The 18,525-nt window shown below is 40.4% G+C and overlaps 1 protein-coding gene across 9 annotated transcripts in view; it reads left to right on the top strand.

Moving 5' to 3' along the window:
- Positions 1–1,261: 1,261 nt before the first annotated feature.
- APC (APC regulator of WNT signaling pathway) overlaps positions 1,262–18,525 on the top strand; it is a 119,844-nt gene continuing 102,580 nt past the window's right edge. For 7 of the 9 annotated variants that reach the window (XM_079784618.1, XM_079784619.1, XM_079784620.1 and 4 more), the window contains exon 1: positions 1,485–1,623. Coding sequence is in view for 2 of the 9 variants with exons in the window: in XM_079784621.1 (XP_079640747.1) it covers positions 1,459–1,623 (165 nt within the window). In the remaining 7 variants the exon portion in view is untranslated. Of the gene's footprint in view, positions 1,624–18,525 lie in introns of all 9 variants that reach the window. The other 2 variants (XM_079784621.1, XM_079784622.1) reach the window with 1 other exon arrangement.

The following is an 18,525-nucleotide window of genomic DNA, read 5'->3' as shown; positions in this document are numbered from 1 at the left end:
GACCACCCATGTCAGGCATGATGCTGAACATGGGGTATCCACTGATAAACAAAACACCTTCCCTCCATCATGGAGTTCACAGTTTAGTGGAGAGACAATGAAGAAACAATAAATACGTAATTTTAAAATATGCTGAGTGTAATGGAAATGACCAGGTGCAATGATGGAGGCTAATGGAGGAGCAGAAAGAAGACTTCGGTTAGGACAAATGCTGTCTCTGATGAGACATTTAAACAGAAACCTGAAAGATAAGCTAGACACCTAAAGAACAACAGTAAGGGTCTTTGAAATAGTGGAATCAGCATGTGCGAAGCAGTGAGGCAGACAGGAGCTAGGGATGTTTAGAGTCGTTGGGGCAGTGTCAGCAGGTTAGAGGGGCCACTTGGAATAAAATCCAACTCTTAACCATGGCCTACCTTATATGGCCATGCCTCCCTCTGACCTCATCACCTCCTACTTTTACTGTCCATGTCACCTATTCTCTTTGTCCCTCTTCCTACTGCCGGCCTCATTCCCACCTCAAGCCTCTGCTTTTGCGGTTTCCGCTGTCTCGAAGGCTCTCACCCAGATTTTCTCATGACTCCTGGCCCCTGTTCTCTTCCCATCCCTTATCACATTATTGTGTTGATTTATTTTAGCTTTTTATTGTCTGTTCTTTCCCACTAGAATGTTAAAGTCTCATGAGCTTATAGTTCTTATTGCTATAAATCTAGAGCCTAAATCAATTATCTAGCATATAACGGAAATTCAAAGACTATTATTTGTTCCAGTTCTTTACCTAGCTAGAGGTAATGCAAGGCAAAGAACTGGCCCATCTGTGAGACAAACAGGGAGGACTTCCTTAAAAAGGTATGTTTTGAATTAAAACGGGGGGGAGAGCTACAAAACTGGAATTGAGGGAATTATTCGTCCACCTCCCTCTTCTTCACTAGAATGGGAGCTCCTATAGGGCTGGAGCCAAGTTTTATTAACCCTTCTACCATCGGCGCCTAGCAGGGGGCCTGGCACCTACTAGTAGGCACTGGATAGATGTTTGCAGAAAAACTGACTGTGGGGTGCGCAGAAGGGGCTACTTGGCGGCAGCACGGTTCAGGAAAGGAGTGGGTCTGGGCCACCGTGCACGAGGCCGGAGGGTGAAGCGGGACCGGAGGGCCAAAGCCCAGTGGCTAACGCGGCTGCGCGTTACAGCCCTCTCTCCTTAGGGCAGCGGGACGCCGGCGGACTCCGAACACGCAGGCGCACTGCCCTCTTCCCGCCCCCAACAAGATGGCGGAGGCCCAGTAGCGAGGGGGCGGAGTGCTGCCGCCGGAAACCCGGCCGCTGCTGGGGGGAGCTGCGGGCGAAGGCCCGGGAGCAGCGGGCCGAGGTGGGCGCGATGCTGTTCCCGGGAAGCGCTGTCGGGTACCGGTGAGGAAGGCGAACAACGAACTGCCTTCCCGGGTCCCCCGCTTCCCCCCTATGTACGCCTCCCAGGGCTCGGGTCCGGAGGCCGCTTTGCCCGCTTCGGGACCACGTTCCACTCTCGGGTTCCGGGGCTCCGGCGGCGGCCAAGGCTGCGTCCCGCAGGAGAGGAAGCGCCCGGGCGGCGTCCATGCCCCTGGCCGCGGGGCGAACGTCGGGCAGGTGAGTGAGGCTGCAGGCGCCGGCGTCTCCCTCCCCGGCTCACCTTCGCTCTGCCCCGCCGCTGCTCGGACCCCCGCCGTGGAGCTCGGCCCGACGCTGCGGCTCCGCGGGCTCCGCGACCCTCCCCCTTCCCGCCCCGCGCCCCTCTCGGGCTGCCAGTTGGCCCCTGGCTGGGCGGCTCCTCCGTTCCCACCCCGCGGGAGGGGGTCCTGCTGCCCGACGCCCTCCGCACCTCGCCGGGCTCCAGGGGAACCTTCTCCCCGACGGGCGGTCTCGTCCGCGTTGGGTGGGTGGGTCGTCCGCCCCTCCTAACTTAGTCGCCTCCCCCCATCCTCCTCACTTCGACTCTCTTTCTCCTTTAAAAGTTTTTAACTGTCTGGGAAGATTACCCGATAGCCTGGCTTATAGACTTACAAAGAAAAGGCTTGTTAATCTGGAGGCCAGTGCATTTTGTTCATCTTGATGAGGAAATGAAGTCCCCAGGAGACTGGCACGATTTGAGAGAGTTTGACTCCTTGGCCCATTGAGCTCTTGCAAAACAGAGGGATGGTGCCTGTGATGGCAAATGTCTTTATTCGTTCTAAATTCATCTCTTTCTGGCTATAGTAAATCTTTCTTTAGCCTCTGAACTTTTGAGGTGGAGCGTCAACTTTCTAGATCCAGTGAAAGAATTGAGAAGGGCTCGTTTTGTGTTTTTTTTTTTTTTTTAAATAATGCCTTATGAATGTAAGAGAACATGAAATGGCACAAGAGAGGATAAGGGACTTATTCTTTTATTCATTGTTAGCTTAAGTTACTCACTGAAGAATCCGTATCGTACAAGCCTTTTGTTCTATTTTAGAAAGGAAGAGAATGGAGAAAAGCTTTTTCAACTTCTCAGGTTTCTTGGATTCTCCATCGTGGCTATTACTGAACAACCCTTATAATTCTTGATATATTCTATAAAATCTAGTCTGTGCCAGTCTCAGTTCTCCCTCCTTTTTTTACTGGGGCAAAGGGGAGTCAGAATTAATGGTGCGAGAAACTCCTGAGTAACACGGTATGGTGCCCGAGTTTGTCAGTGCAAACTGCAGAATCGTAGTGGTCGTAGTGGAGCAGGTTGTCGTGGCTGATTGTCCTGAATCTTTTCCTATAGCTGGATAGTGTGTTGAGCCTCAAAATTGTAAACGCGGCACTATAATTAAAAATGGTAGCTTGTCCTTTATGGTGGCAAATGGGACCCTTTTTGTTAACAGGAAATGGAGCCATATCAGTTTGTTTAAGCTATGCTGGGTGCTTTCAGGTTACTGAAGTACAAACTACCCTTGCCCTTTTGGAATTCTACACTAAAAATCTTTCACATGTGAGTTATAATTGGCTTGACATATTTGTTTACTTTTCGTTCTGCCTCATGACACATCAGATGTTTTCTCCTTTGCTGTAGATTTTATGACCTCTTAATGAATTTCTCAAATTTAGAGGAGCATTTTTCAGTTTAAAAGAAAGGAGATATTTTTATGTTTGACTGAATGGGTTAGTTCATTCATTTGTTTGTTGCTAGACTTCACTCTTCCACAAGCAAGCATTGGATGTTTTTAGAGATGGTTGTCTCTCAATTCTGAAGAGAGAAGCGGACTGCTGAGCCCCAATCAACGTCTCTCCGCTGCCTTTGGCAAAATAATTTGAAGCATTGTGTGGAAAGACATTACTAACCCACAAACAGTCAAAATCTCTCACTCTTCCACTCTTATGGAACCTATTTTCTGTCTCTCACCCTCTGGTCATGAACCCCTCTCTGTCTCTCTGTTCATTGAACGAACCCATTCGTCTACTGCTGGTTTCATTTGCGTATATAACCAGGATCCCGTGGTGATCAGCTTTTACTAAGTCCTTACAGATGGGGCGGGGCGGTTATTTTCTGTAGGTTTACTTTTCCAGTCCCCAATCCTGAATAAGCCTCATCACTAGCTATGTTAGTTTGACCCCTGACATATATAAGGACATTAGTTTTCAGTTTGTGCTCTGCTTTCTGATGGATCGTTAGTGTTGATTGTGTTCCTTTTTGTCTCATTTCATAAAGGTTTCTAGAGCAAATAACTTGATCTCTTCCTTTACTGAGAGAAATCTCAGCCATCTGAGAGACACTCCTTCCACTTGCCTTTCTTCCATTTTAGTCTCATTTCCTTATTTACCCACATCTCTGAGGAAGAAATGCCCTTCCTTTTTTTCCCAAGAGCAGCCTCTTCTAGATGTGTCCCTGGTCACCCCTCCCCATCTCTCTTTCTCTAGAACTGTCCATTATCATCCCCGTCTCTTCCTCCCTAGCCTGCATACCTGCTTATAACTTTTCCAGGGCTGCCTAATGCCGTGCTGTGTGCTACACAATTCAAGGAAGCTAGTCTGAATCGTGAGCCTACTGTGCCACTGATTTTTCATTCTTTAAAGATTCATTCTTTCATCCACTAACCTGATACACTAGAAAGATCATTGACTTTTGAGCCATGTAGATCTGGGTTTTGAAGGCTGTTAAAACCACTTAGTGGCTACATGGCTGGGCAAGTTACTACTCAGACTCTATTCTTTATCTATAAAGTAGAATGTTATACTTACCTCACAGGGTTGTAATTAAAGGAGTTTAACACATGTTAAATGTCCATCCAAGTGTTTGGTACATGATGGAGTTCTTAATAAATAAATATGTCAGTCTTTCCTTTGCACTCTGACCTCCTTTACTATTTCAGCACTGATACTGCTATTGAAAAGTCATTTATGACCTCCTAATCACCAAATCTAATGGCCTTTGCTCAGTCATCCTTGGTTTCCTAGACCATTTCTGAAATATACCCTTATAGGAATAAAATGATCTGATATCTTGGTTCTTCTGCATTGTAGTTCCTAATTCTCCTACTTTTGAAAGTTTCTTCACTTTTTCTGAACTGTTTTGACTTTGCTCTTCCCCTTAAATATACCTCTTCCCTGCCCTACATCAATTAGGATGCAAACTGGGTTTAAAAACAAAAGAAATGTTTGTTCAGAGGCTTATATCATCAGGGCTGAGATTCCATTTTTTGCTATTCTCTCAGTTTGGTCCACCTGTTTGGACTTCATGCTCAGACAGGCTTCCCTCCTAGGAAAATGATGGCTATCAGCAATGTTCCTATTATTATAGCCTTCTTTATTTACTTCCAAAGGGAGAGAGAAGGCTTCTCTTTCACACTTTTCCCAGAAATTTTAAACTCTATTGAATAAACGAAGGAGATCATGTGCTTCCATGTCTGTCACAGTATCTTTGTCAGGAGGAATGAAATTATTCTAAATGGCCTAGCCAGTGGTTGAATTCCTTCTAAATGAGGGTGAGGTGGAATGGACAGTATTCTCAAGGGTCTCTATGCTTTTCACTAGGTTCTCTTGGTGATCTTATCCTTTTTTTTTCTTTTTAAATTGATTTTTAGAGAAAGGAAGGGGTAAAGAGGAGAGGGGGGAGGGAGAGAGAGAGAGATGTGAAAGAGAAGCATCGATTGGTATTCTCCCATAAGCACTATGGCCAGGGATCTAACCTGGGCCCTGACCAGGAATTGAATCTGCCACCTTTTTGTGTAGGGGACGATGATGCTCCAACCAACTGAGTCACACCGGCTAGGGCTGTATCATTTTATTTATTTATTTTTTTAAAATATATTTTATTGATTTTTTACAGAGAGGAAGAGAGAAGGATAGAGAGTTAGGAACATCGATGATAGAGAAACATCGATCAGCTGCCTCCTGCACAACCCCCACTGGGGACGTGCCCGCAACCAAGGTACATGCCCTTGACCGGAATCGAACCCGGGACCTTTTAGTCCGCAGGCCGATGCTCTATCCACTGAGCCAAACCGGTTTCGGCTGTATCATTTTTTTTAATGCTATAAATTATCATTTTTGTGTGGATGATTCTCAATTCTGTAACTCTGCTTCCCACTTTCACTGCTTGGTGTAGATCTCTATCTTACATGTGCCATTGTAAGCGTAAGCCATACCAAACTGAATCAATTTGATTTTCACTCACCTACCCTCACCTAGTGTGCTTACATGTGCATGTGTGTATCTGTGTTCCTCTTCCTCCTAATTTCTCTTTTCTAACCACCTTTTCTCTCAGCCACCCAATCTTGAAACTTTAGTAATCTTGGTTGTTCTCCCACTTTCAATCAGTTGTCAGATCTTAAATACATCTTGTATTAGTTCGGCCCCAGGTTATATAATACCCAACTAACTGATTTAAACAGTATCTCACATTAAAAAAAGTCCAGGGTTGGAGGATTTCATGGTTAGTCAATTGAATTGTACAATGTTATCAAGAATCCAGGTCCTTTCCATCTTTATCGTTAGTGTGCTGACTTTTGTGCGCAGGCTTGTCTTCTCATGCTCTTTCTGCTCCCTGTATCAGGTTTTCACACAGCCATCAAAAGCAGGAGGAGCCCTAACTGGTTTGGCTCAGTGGATAGAGAGTCGGCCTGCGGACTGAAGGGTCCCAGGTTCGATTCCAGTCAAGGGCATGTACCTTGGTTGCGGGCACATCCCCAGTAGGGGGTGTGCAGGAAGCAGCTGATTGATGTTTCCCTCTCATTGATGTTTCTAACTCTCTCTCCCTCTCCCTTCCTCTCTGTAAAAAATCAACAAAATATATTAAAAAAAAAAAAAAGCAGGAGGAAGTTTACCCTCCCATCTCTTGATTAGGCAAGTAAGCTAAAAATGATATATCTTTGGAGATCTAATTATTTTTTAAGTTATATTATTTTAAATACTAAATGTAATTAGAAATTATCTCATCTCTAAAAATTAGCATATCATAAATTTTTATAATTTATTTATTTATTTATTTTTTAAATTTCTTTATTGATTAAGGTGTCACATATTTGTCCTCATCCCCCCATTCCCATCCCACACCCCTCCCCACGGATGCCCCAACCCCCTGTTGAACTTAACCATTGGTTAGGCTCATATGCATGCACACAAGTCCTTTGGTTGGTCTCTCCCCCCTCCCCCCCCTCCCCTATCCTCCCTCTGAGGCCCGATAGTCCGATCGATGCCTCCTTGTTTCTGGTTCTGTTCTTGTTCATCAGTCTATGTTGTTCATCATTTCCCCTAGATGAGCGAGATCATGTGTCACTAGAGATATACTTATAAGAACTGAATGTGAGACGAGCAATAATAGTTATGCTGACCGGCAAATGAATCAGTCTGTAGTGAGTTTCTTTCTGGACCAACAGTTCTTTTGAGACCCAATATCAATGTCCACCAGTTCCTTATGTGTACATGTCGGCACTGACCCCTCAACTCTGGATGGTGGACAAATGGTGGTAATGCAGGTCCGACTCCCTCTGGTTTGGTCTCGGCCGGACCCAGGGGCACGGCTTCACCTGGACTCAGGGGCACGTGGCCTCACCCGGACCCAGGTGCGCGCGGCCTCAACCGGACCCGGGACCCAGCCTCACCTGGACCCAGGGGCGCGCGGCCTCACCCGGACCCGGGACCCAGCCTCACCCAGATCCAGGGGCACACGGCCTCACCCGGACCTGGGATCCAGCTTCACCCGGAAATTTTTGTAATTTAAATATTAGGGAATAATTTGCCTGATAAATATCATACTGAAATTAAAATTGAAAATTTTATAAGTACAGTTTGAAGTAATTACTTTTTATATTTAGGATACATTAAGTTTATAATTATTTGCTTCAGTTCTTGTAATATGCCCACTATTAAATAGTCATTAAAGAAAATTCAGGAAATGCAATGAAAAGTACATACACATCCATAAGCTCATCATATAAAGAAAACCAGTATAGTTTTCCACTACTCCCTCCTTCCCACTCTCATTTTCTCTCTTTTTCTGTGCTTAGGCCTTTTTCTCCTCCCTTTTATATGTGTCTATTTTTTTTTAACATTAGGTTATATACATTTCTTAGAATATTTTGTAAATCTTATTTTTATTGACTCTATAGTAATCCCATTGAAGGAATTATTTTTCTTAACAAATCTTTGTAGTTGGTTATTTAGTTGTTTCCCATTTTTTAAATCATGTATGCAATGAACATCTTAGCACATTTTTAATTCTTTTTCCTCTTTATTTTGACCTTTAAGACAGGTTCATCGACAATGGAGTTACTGGATTATAGGATACAAACTTTTTTTTAATTGATTTCAGAGAGAGAGAGAGAGAGAGAGAGAGAGAGAGAGAGAGAGAGAAACATTAATGAATAGAAACATCAATGATGAGAGAGGATCATCGATCAGCCCCCCACTGGGGATTGAGCCTGCAACCAGGGCATGTGCCCTTGACTGGAATTGAACCTGGGACCCCTCAGTACTCAGGCCATCGCTCTATCCACTGAGCCAAACCGGCCAGGGCAGTATACAAACATTTTTAAAGTTCATAAGGCATGTTGTCAGATTGCACAATGTTTTATAGGCCCAATATATGTTAATTGGTTTGAAATGAATCATAATGGGGCAAAAATTAGGACCTACACAATGGCCGCACTTGAGTGATAGTCTAGGTCAGCCTTTTCATCATCTCTAAGGATTGCTTAAACATATATTCCAAATAATACATAAAACACATGAAGTCATTACCCGAGTCAAGAAATGGAACACTGACATTCACCATCCCAGAGCTGTTCTCCCTGTCTTTTTTTCTGACCTCAAAGAGAAAGCTTTAACATTTTACTCCAAGTTTGTTTGCTGAGGTTTTTTAAAAATTTTGTTTTATTTTTGTTAAAACCTTTATATTAAAGAAGTTCCCTTCTATACCTAGTTTACTAAGAATTTTGTTTTTTTGTTCTGTTTGTTTGAATTTAATGCTTTTTGGGGGACAGCTTTTCATGATCATATAAATTTTCTCCTTTAGTGTTAATATATTGAATTACATTTCAGTTTAAATGTTAAACATAACCTGATTCTTGGGATAAACCTAATTTGGTTTTACTGTATTATCCTTTTATATCTTGTTAGGTTCAGCTTGTAAATATTTTGTGATTTTTGCATCAGTGTTCATGAGTGAGATGGCCTATATATTGTCCTTCTCAGGATTTGAAATTAACATTTTGCTAGCTTTATAAAATGAGCTGACCTTATTTTCTATTCTGGAAGAGTTTATGTATGATTGAAATTATTTCTTCCTTAACTGTTTGTTAGAATCTGGCAGAGAAACCATGTGGGCGGAAGGGTTTTTGTTTGTTTATTTGACTTCTCATTTTTAAGCCTGATCAGGTTTTCTGTCTCAAGATTATCTTGGTAATTTTTTCTCTAAGAGGTTATCTTTTTCATCTAAATTTTTAAGTTTATTAGAATAAAGTTATTTATATTAAATACTCTGTTATCCTTTTAATGGCTGCAGGAAAAAAAATTCCATTCTCCTGTCTGATATTGGCTATATGTACATTTTCTTTTCTTTTATCAGTCTCACCAGAGATTAGTAGTCTTTGAAAAGAACCAAATTTTGAATCTTAATGATTCTTTTTATTGTATGCTTTTTTTCTATTGCATTGATTCGTGCTCTTTATTTCTTTTACTTTTGGGGCTTACTGTTTTGTTCCTTTGCTAACTTCTTGTAGTTCAATACTGTTCAATATTTTCAACATTTAAATTATTATTTTTTTTAATTGAATGTATTGGGGACATTAGTTCACATTGCTAAGCATTTCCCTATTAAGCACTGTTTTAGCTAGTTTTAATACTCAAACTTTCATATGACGTGTTTTTATAATTAACTAGAGGCCCGATGCACGAAATTCGTGCAAGGGGCTCAGCCCTTGCAGCCCTAGCTTTGTCCAGAAGGTTGTCTGGCTGTCTAGTCTAATTAGCATATTACGCTTTTATAATTATAGATGTTACAAAATATTTTCTAATTTTAATTAGTTTCTACTTTGACTTTTGTATTAGTTTGGAAATTTATATTATATCTCTTAATTTCTAAACATGGAGATTTTCTGGTTATTTTTAAATTTGTTTTGATTTTTAATATTACAGTGCAATCAGAGAACACATTCTATTTTTCAAAGGTCTTTGATTTCAGACCTTTAAAATTTGAGATCTGCACTATGTCTCAGTGTATTGCCTTTTTTTCTCTCTGCAGTTATTGAGTGTAATATTCTATATTCATTAGATCATGTTTGTTAACCCTGTATTTAAAATATTAAGCATCATTAGTGATCTTTTCTTATATCAATCAGTTACAGAAAAGCGAGTGTTAAATCTCCCATCATGATTGTGGATTTGATAATGGATTTTATTATTTTCCCTTCTTATTTTCTCAACTTTTGCTTAGATATTTGAGAGTAAAGTAGTTATTAGAAATGTGTAATAGTTACATCTTCTTAGTGACTTACTAGTATGAAGTGTCCCTCTTTTATTCTGACAGTGCTTTTTCTATTAAGGGCTGCTTTGTGTGGGATTGATATGGCAGTACCAGCTTTCTTTTTATTGTTTGCAATGTATATTTTTTTCCATTCTTTTTCATCCAGCCTTTCTGTATTCTTGTGTTTTAGTTGTGTCTCCTGTGTGACATGGTTGGATTTAAATCTCCCATCTTATTATGAACTTTATATCTGCCCTAATAATTGTTCCCTTTTCTCTCCTTTCTTGCCATTAGATAAGTTGGCTATTTTATTGTTCAGATTTATCCCCATTATTATTTGGAAATTATGACCTCCTTTTCTCTTTTACTACTTACCCTAGACATTGCAATATGAGTCTTATAAAGTCAAATGTTAATCAATACCTTTATCCTCTTCCCAGATGATTCACTTTAATTTTAATTCTACTTACTCACAGTCCTACTTATATAATGTTGTGCATTTTATTTTTATTATTATTTTTTAAATATATTTTTATAGATTTCAGAGAGGAAGGGAGAGGGAGAGAAAGAGAGAGAGAGAGAAACATCAATGATGAGAGAGAATCATTAATCGTCTGACTCCTGCCACGCCCCCAACTGAGGATCAAGCCCACAAAGCAAGCATATGCTCCTTCTTGACTGTAATCAAACCCGGGACCCTTCAGTCCCGCATACCGATGCTCTATCCACTTAGCCAAACCGGCTAGGGCTCATTGTGCATTTAATAATTGTTTATTTTTCCCTCGTTATTGTTACTGTTTTATGCTGTCAATATTTAGTTTAGGTTAATGCAGTGGTGGGCAAACTGCAGCTCGGGAGCCACATGCGGCTTGTGAACCGTGGTTTGCCGCTCTGTTGACTAATGAGTTTGCCAACCACTGGGTTAATGTATGTATTTATCATGTTCTTCTGTTTCCTATTGTTTTCCACTTAGGATCATTTTATTTGATCTTGAAGAATCTGAAACATGCCTTTTAGAACTAAATTACTTTAGTCTGTTTACCTGAAAACATCTTTACCCCACTTTTGAAGGATATTTTTGCTAGGTATAGAATTCTAGGTTAGCAGTTACTTTACTTCAGTACATTTTGTGTTGGTGGTTACTTTATTTCAACACATTCCATTGCTCTTGAGACCTCAGGTCTTTGTGTCTCTTTTTCCTTTTAAAATTATTTATTATTTTTCTTTGGCTTTTAAGATTTTTATATTTGTTTTTCTGTTCTTTTACTATGCTGTGGTTAGGCATTGGATTCTTTGGGCTTCATGAATGTGTGGATGGGTGTCTTTTGTGAGTCTTGGAAATTTCTTAGCCATTATTTTTTTCAAATATTTCTTTTATTCCATGTTCTTCTGATCTTTTGGGACTCCAGTTTAGTATGTTAGACTGTCTTATTCAATTTTTTACCCCATTTTTTGTTCTTTTTCTTCTTTTTTGTCTCTCTAGTTTTCATTCTGGATAGTTTGGTCTGACCTATCTTCAAAGTTCAAAGTGTTTTCACCTAGGTGTACTAATCTGTTGTTAACCCATCCAGTAAATTCTTAGGTTATTTTATCTTTTAGTACTATATTTTTATTTGTGTGTTTTTTCTTCCTATCAACCACGTCACTTTTTATAGTTTTCAGTTCCAAGCACAAATAGTTAAACTAAGCTGTCTTTTATCCCCTTGAATGTAGTGATAATTCCAATATTGTCAAGTCTCTTGGTATGATTCTGTTTTCTGTTGTAGAAGTAATTTAATATATAAGATGAAGTTACTTTTTCTCTAGAGAAGATTTTCATTTGCTATTCCCTGGGAATATAAGATCATCTTGATCCAATTTCAAATTTTTTACTTTTTTGGGCCACCTTCTGGTTCTTCTTACTCTGCTTAGGGTGCCTCTCTTTAGAGTCCCAGCCCAATGTCAAGGGTGTTTTTTCTACAATCCTTATCATTGGTAGGTCCTAAATTCCGTCTTTTGTCTCCCAGTCCTGCAAGACAGGCAACAGATCACAAAAGTTCAGCTTCGTAAGTGCTGCTTCTTTGTTTGAAAACCCACGAAAGGCAAAATCTAAGCTCACCTTTCTGGGTTTCAAGACTTGGTGGATTTGAGCTGGTAATTTATTCCTTACTACTTGGTAGTTATTTGATGTTTTTAAGAAGATTCTTTTAATATTTTGTCTATCTTTTAAAATTGACTTCAGAATGATAGTTGTTCTGGATTTCCTAGTCTGCTATTTCTACAAGTGGAAGTCCAAATTTTTTTTTTTACTAACTTGTTTAAGGAGGACTTTAACATTTCTGCATTAGTCATTCCTTTGTGTTAAAGCTCTTTTGTAGTACAAATGAGATTCCTGGAAAATGTAAACATTAATCTATGTTTCCTTTTAATACTTACACATGTGTTATCACATAAATTCCTATTACTTTGCAAAGTCCCAAGGGGAGGGGACAGAGGATATTTTATTTGACTGGCATAGACATAAATACTTGTAGTATGTAGGTAGTACATTGGTATAGGAATTGTCAATGAACAAAGAGGATATAATGTGAACATTTTTGAAGTGGAGATATGTGAAGAGGGAGGAGAATGCACTGAGCCAAGGAGGGACTGAAATCAAATTTGTTCTTTAGTATGTTTGAGTGGAAGTGGGTTGATTTCCAATAATTAGTGTGATTGCTGTCTATATGCTATGTGAATGTTGTTTTTTTAATGTTGTTTGTATATCTCAGGGACAGAATATGGTTTTTTAATCTTTTTACCCACGTGTATTTAAAATATATGTATAATCCAGAGACAGAGAAGCATTCATCAGACCGTCAAACCTCAGAGGGAAGGTAGGGGAGGGGAGGGGTAAGAGGGAGAGATCAACCAAAGGACTTATATGCATGCGTATAAGCCTAACCAATGGACACAGACACCAGGAGGGTGATGGCATGAGTGGAGGGAGGGCAATGGGGGGATAAGGACATATATGTAATACCTTAATCAATAAAGAGAAAAAAGAAGAAAATACGTGTATAATTTGCATTTGATTTCTGAGATTAATAGGAGGAAAAAGACATAAATAAAGAAATCCTACCCTAGCTCAGTGGTCGGCAAACTCATTAGTCAACAGTGCAGCAAACTGCAGCTCTTGAGCTGCAGTTTGCCAACCACAGCCCTAGCTGGTTTGGCTCAGTGGATAGAGTGTCGGCCTGCGAACTGAAAGGTCCCCAGGTTCAATTCCGGTCAAGGGCACATGCCCGGGTTGTGGGCTTGATCCCCAGTGGGGGACTTGCAGGAGGCAGCCAATCCATGATTCTCTCTCATCATAGATGTTTCTATCTCTCCCTCTTCCTTTCTCTCTGAAATCAATAAAAATATATAATTTAAAAAAAAAAAAAGAAATCATACTGGCACACTAAACTGGAGCAGTCTTTACATAAATTGACATTCTTCTGTGGGTAGGGGGGTGTAGAAAATTTAATATAACATACCCATTATATTTTTGTTTTAAAGACATTTGACTTGAGTTAATCATATCCATCACTTTGTGACTACATTTATGCATCAACAAAATGCAAAAGCAGTTCTCTTTTAAGAAAACCTAGAATTCTTATATATATCTACTTGGCTCTTTTTTCTCTCAACTAAAAGAAAATAGTAAGTTGAAGATTCTTGTTACTTAAGTTTCTTTACTTCCTTGCTTTGTTAGATATAAACAGTTCTTAATTTAGGTTTCCTCACTTCCCTTCAGAAAATTGAAGGATGAAATGAGTGGACAAAGAATTTTAAAACTGGAAGAGACCCTAGATATCGTTAGGTCTCTCATGTGCTCACCCTTCCTACCTATTTCCCATTTTAAACATGTGAAAACAGAGGCTAAAAATGAAAATTAAACAAAATCCAGCTCTCTCCCTCTTCATAGTTTCCTGAAGTGCTTTTCAGTCATATGATACCATTAGCTATACTAGGGCAAAGCTAACATGATTTATCAGTAACTATTAATACCTGATAAATGTTAATGTGTCATGATTATCCATATATTCATTACAAATGCAATTACTTTTATACTTCATAAATTCAATTTGTAAGTCTAGTGTTTGTTTAACTTCTTAAAGTTTGCTATCTATGACTAAATTCAGATTTCAGTTGATATTGACATTCAACCTCAGCATTTGTTCCTGAGTTCCACTCTTATGTATGTTTTCTGAAGATTTTTACTTCAGTAATATCCCCCATAAAACAGTTCTTATGTTAGACTAAGTACTTCAGACAGTGGATGAATGATATTGTTCTCCCGTTAACGTTTAGCATATTTAGTCCACCTGGTGGGTAGCTGGCTCCAGAGTGAGCAGTCCAGAAGACCAAAGTGGAAGCTACAATGTCTTTTTGACCTAGCCTCAGAAGTCACACACTTCTTCAGTATCTTAATGGTCACACAGGTCAGCTCTAATCAGCATGGGAAATCATTATACAAATGCTAGAATAGCTAATAGATTTAAAAATCATTGAGATTTTCTTAAAAGGTGGTTGTGGTACCTCCAAACCATATTCTCCACCCCCCAATTTAAATAAGGATTGGATAAGTATTCTTATATTTGGTGTTTGGGGTGATTTCAAGGTGAATTTATGCAAAAGAAGCCCAGGGCTTTCAGAACGCTACACTCCTTTTTGTTATTTATGCACTACTCAGGAAAATGCTTGTTTGATTGCCAAACATTTTGCAGTGATTTATTTTTTATTATGTTTGATGTCTGATGATAAGAAAACACACATAAACTGGGAATGTATAAAGATACTAATGCTAGCTTACTCTTAAAAATTGTAGGATACATTCTCTAGCTTTAACACGTTAGTGAAATCTTGGCTCCCTTGTTTATAGGTGTTAATAATACTTTAACCTAACTATTGGGGTCCAGGTGTCATTCAGAAATCTTAGTGGAAATGGGTATCTTTCATTTACACAATAATGAGTTCAAACTGTAATAAAAAATGTAAGGTGCTGGCATATTCTGCTGGAATAGTATGGAAGAATAAGGTTGCCACTATATGATGAAACTGAGAAAAATATTGCCTATATGATATGTTTGAGGATGATCTTTAGAGGAGTAAGAATGTGAAAGATTTAAATCTGGTAGGGAGGATGCAGAGAGATTTATGAATTAAATGTCTTAAATACCTCACACATCCAAGTGAAATATCAGCTAGATAGTTGGATATTTAGAGGAGATGGTCAGGATGGAGATAAAAATTTGAGATTTAGCATATACAAATGATGTTTAAAGCCTTAGGACTAGGTGAGAAAACATTGAAGAGAGAAAGCAGTCCTAGCACAATCCCTGAGACACTCCATCTTTTAGAAGACAAGTGAAGAGGCAAAACCATTAAAGGAAATTAGAGGATAAAGGAATACCAGGAGAATATGTCATGGAGGCCAAGAGAATATCCATTTCAGGTAAAAGAAAGTGATGCGCTTTTTCTAATATTACTTAAGTGTTTGTTGTACTAAGTTGAATGCAATGGAATTTGGCCACATGGTAGTCATTGGTGATCTGGACAGTTGAATGTCAAGAAATTGTTTAGAATTAAGGTAGGTTAAAGAGTGAGTTAGAGGTGAGAAAATGGAGACAGTAAATGAAGGCTACTAGATTAAGAAGTTTTGCTGTGAATAGAACAGAGAAATGAGGTCCTATCTAGTACGTGTGTGTGTGTGTGTGTGTGTGTGTGTGTGTGTGTGTGTGTGTGTAGGGGGGGAGTTTGTAAAGATGACTGATACTGGAGTATGTTTGTGTGTTTATGGAAATGATTCAGTAGAAAAAGAAAATGATTATACAGGAGAGAGAGGAGCTAATCAAAGGTGACTTCTTGAAAAGACAAGAGTAGTTGGAATCCATTGCTCAAGTGAGGAGCAAGGGTGTGTTTTTTGTTTGTTTTCCATTTTAATAGGGGGAAAACAGTATAGGCTTGGTGAGGAAATATGAGGGAATTTCCCTCTAATGGAATGCAGTAAATCTTCAACTGAGAGTGTCATAGGTAAGAACATAGGTCTATTACAGCTTTGAAGAGAGAAAACCAGTATGAAGAAGTTAACTTGGAGACTGGAAAAACAGACTTTCTAAGAAAAACAGTAGTGTGTTCAGGCAGTGTTAAATGTCCTTTCATGTTTATATTTGTGAATTTAAAGTGAAACCATCCAGTGCTGTTATCTGATTTCCTCCCTTCCTAAATAATAAAATGTTCTGATGCAGGCATGCAAAGTGGAATAATAGTTCAGTTCAATCAGAGTTGGAGTTTTAACAGCGAAATGTAATAGGAGAGAGGAATGAAGGATTTGATTTATTGAACAGGAATGGTTAATGCTGGGCCTAAGGAGGATAACAAAGATGATGTTGAAAAATGATGAGAACATGGAATTGAAGAACTCAGTGAGGTAAAAGAATATTGCATTTGGAGGTAGTTGGGTGAACTAGAGGGATAGGAGGTATGCTTCCGCGATTAGAACTATGGTAATTAAGATTTTTTATTAAGATTTTGGAGTTGGGCCCAGCTAGCGTGGGTCAGTGGTTGAGCATCGACTTATGAAGTAGGTCACAGTTCAATTCCTGGTCAGGGCACATGCCCGGGTTGTGGCTCAATCCCCAGTGTGGGGCGTGCAGGAGGCAGCCTATCAATCATTCTCTCTCATCATCGATGTTTCTATTTCTCTCTCCTTCTCCTTTCTTCTCTGAAATCAATAAAAAATCCTATATAATCCTATATAATAAAAGCTAATATGCTAAGTGTCCGGTCATCTGGTTGGCCATTCAACCAATCAAAGTGTAATATACTAATGATATGCTAAGGCCGCTCAACTGCTCGCTATGACATGCACTGACCACCAGGGGGCAGATGCTCTGATTGGTAGGTTAGCTTACTCTTGGGGTCCAGCCAATCGGGACTGAGTGAGATGAGCCAGACACACCCTGGAGCCCTCCTGTGGTCTCTCCCTGGCCCCAATCGTGGGGTCCCTTGGCCGGGCTTGTGCGCTCTCGCAATCCGGGACCCCTCAGGGAGAGCTGGTTTCAGCTTGATCCAGCAGGCCAGGCCAAGGGACCCCACTGGTGCACAAATTCATGCACCGGGCCTCTAATACACACACACACACATATATATATATATATATATATATATATATATATATATATATATATAAAAGAAAAAATGATTTTGGAGTTGGTACAGTTATGGATGATGGCAAGGTCATGAGTGTGATTATGGGAGTAGGTATTTGGAGGTGAAGAAGTTAAGAAACAAAGAAGCCAGGGTGTTAGATGAGTAATCCACAGACCTCAAAGTCACTGAGAGGGATGACGAGGGTAAGAATGAGGAAGTATGCTGGGGACAATAGTAGTCTCATACCTTAATACAGTAGTATGTCAAAAGAGTTTGGGTATTTAAAGAGGTAGGAAAATGGTTTGGAAGTGTTCATTGGACCCCTTCAACATCCCACCATTCCTATCTGGCCTAAAGTACAAGGATGTAAGGGGGAAAAGTCTGCCCTTGAGAAAGGTGCAAAGAAAATGGTGTCATGAGATTTTAACTAAGATAAATAGGTGAAGAGTATATTCACTGAAGAGCTTGAAGTTATAGGGCAGTTAGTTGATTAATTTATTGGTAAACTAGTCTCACATGTAATGTAATAGTATTAAAGTATACTTTTCATTATGTGAGTTACATAAATTTATATGTATTATATTAAATATGTTAAACACTGTCAAACCTGTTGTGAAATTTAGAATTTCTTTTCTGGGAGGGGGAAATATGAAAAGAGGAATATATAATAGTTCAAAAATCCAAACATCTGGTACAGTCACTTAGGAATAGTGTATACTATGATTATGTCCCCAGCCCTGCCCACAGACTACTTAATACATATACGGTGCTAACTCCCATCTATATATATAAAAGCCCAGCGACCAGAATGGCAGAACGACCAGAACGACCGGTGGCTATGACACGTACTGCGGCAGCCAACCAGCCTGATCCGGGTCCCAATCGGCCCCCCTCCCTGGCCGGCCCTGCTCCCAATGGGTCCCCAATAACCTGATTGGAGACAGGGCCAACTGGCCAACTGCTCATGGCCCCTCCCCCCTGCTGGCCCTGCCCAATGGGCCCCCCATTGGGGCGGGCCAGCTGGTCCTCACCCATGCACAAATTTGTGCACTGGGCCTCTAGTCTCTATATATAAAACCCTAATCTATATATATAAAAGCCAGTGACCAGAATGCCGTAATAACCGGTTGCTATGACGCCCACTGCGGCCATCGTATAGGTCGGATTGGGGTTTAGGGCCGGCCAGCCAACCTCCCGCAGCTCTTTCCCCCAGCCAGCCCTGCCCCTGATTGGCCTCTTCCACCCTGATCGAGGGCGGGGCAGCTGGCCAACCCCCCACGGCCCTTCCCCCCAGCCGGCCCTGCCCCTGATTGCCCCCCCGGCCCCGCCCCTGATTCCCCCCCCCCGGCCCCAATAGGGGGTAGGGCTGGCTGGCCAACCTTCTGCAGTCCCTCCCTTCACCTGGCCCCACCCCAGATTGGCCCCCCACCCCCAAT

This window comes from Cnephaeus nilssonii (genome assembly GCF_951640355.1).
Source record: "Cnephaeus nilssonii genome assembly, chromosome: 2".
NCBI lineage: Eukaryota > Metazoa > Chordata > Mammalia > Chiroptera > Vespertilionidae > Cnephaeus > Cnephaeus nilssonii.
This window is presented reverse-complemented; position numbering and strand designations above follow the sequence as displayed.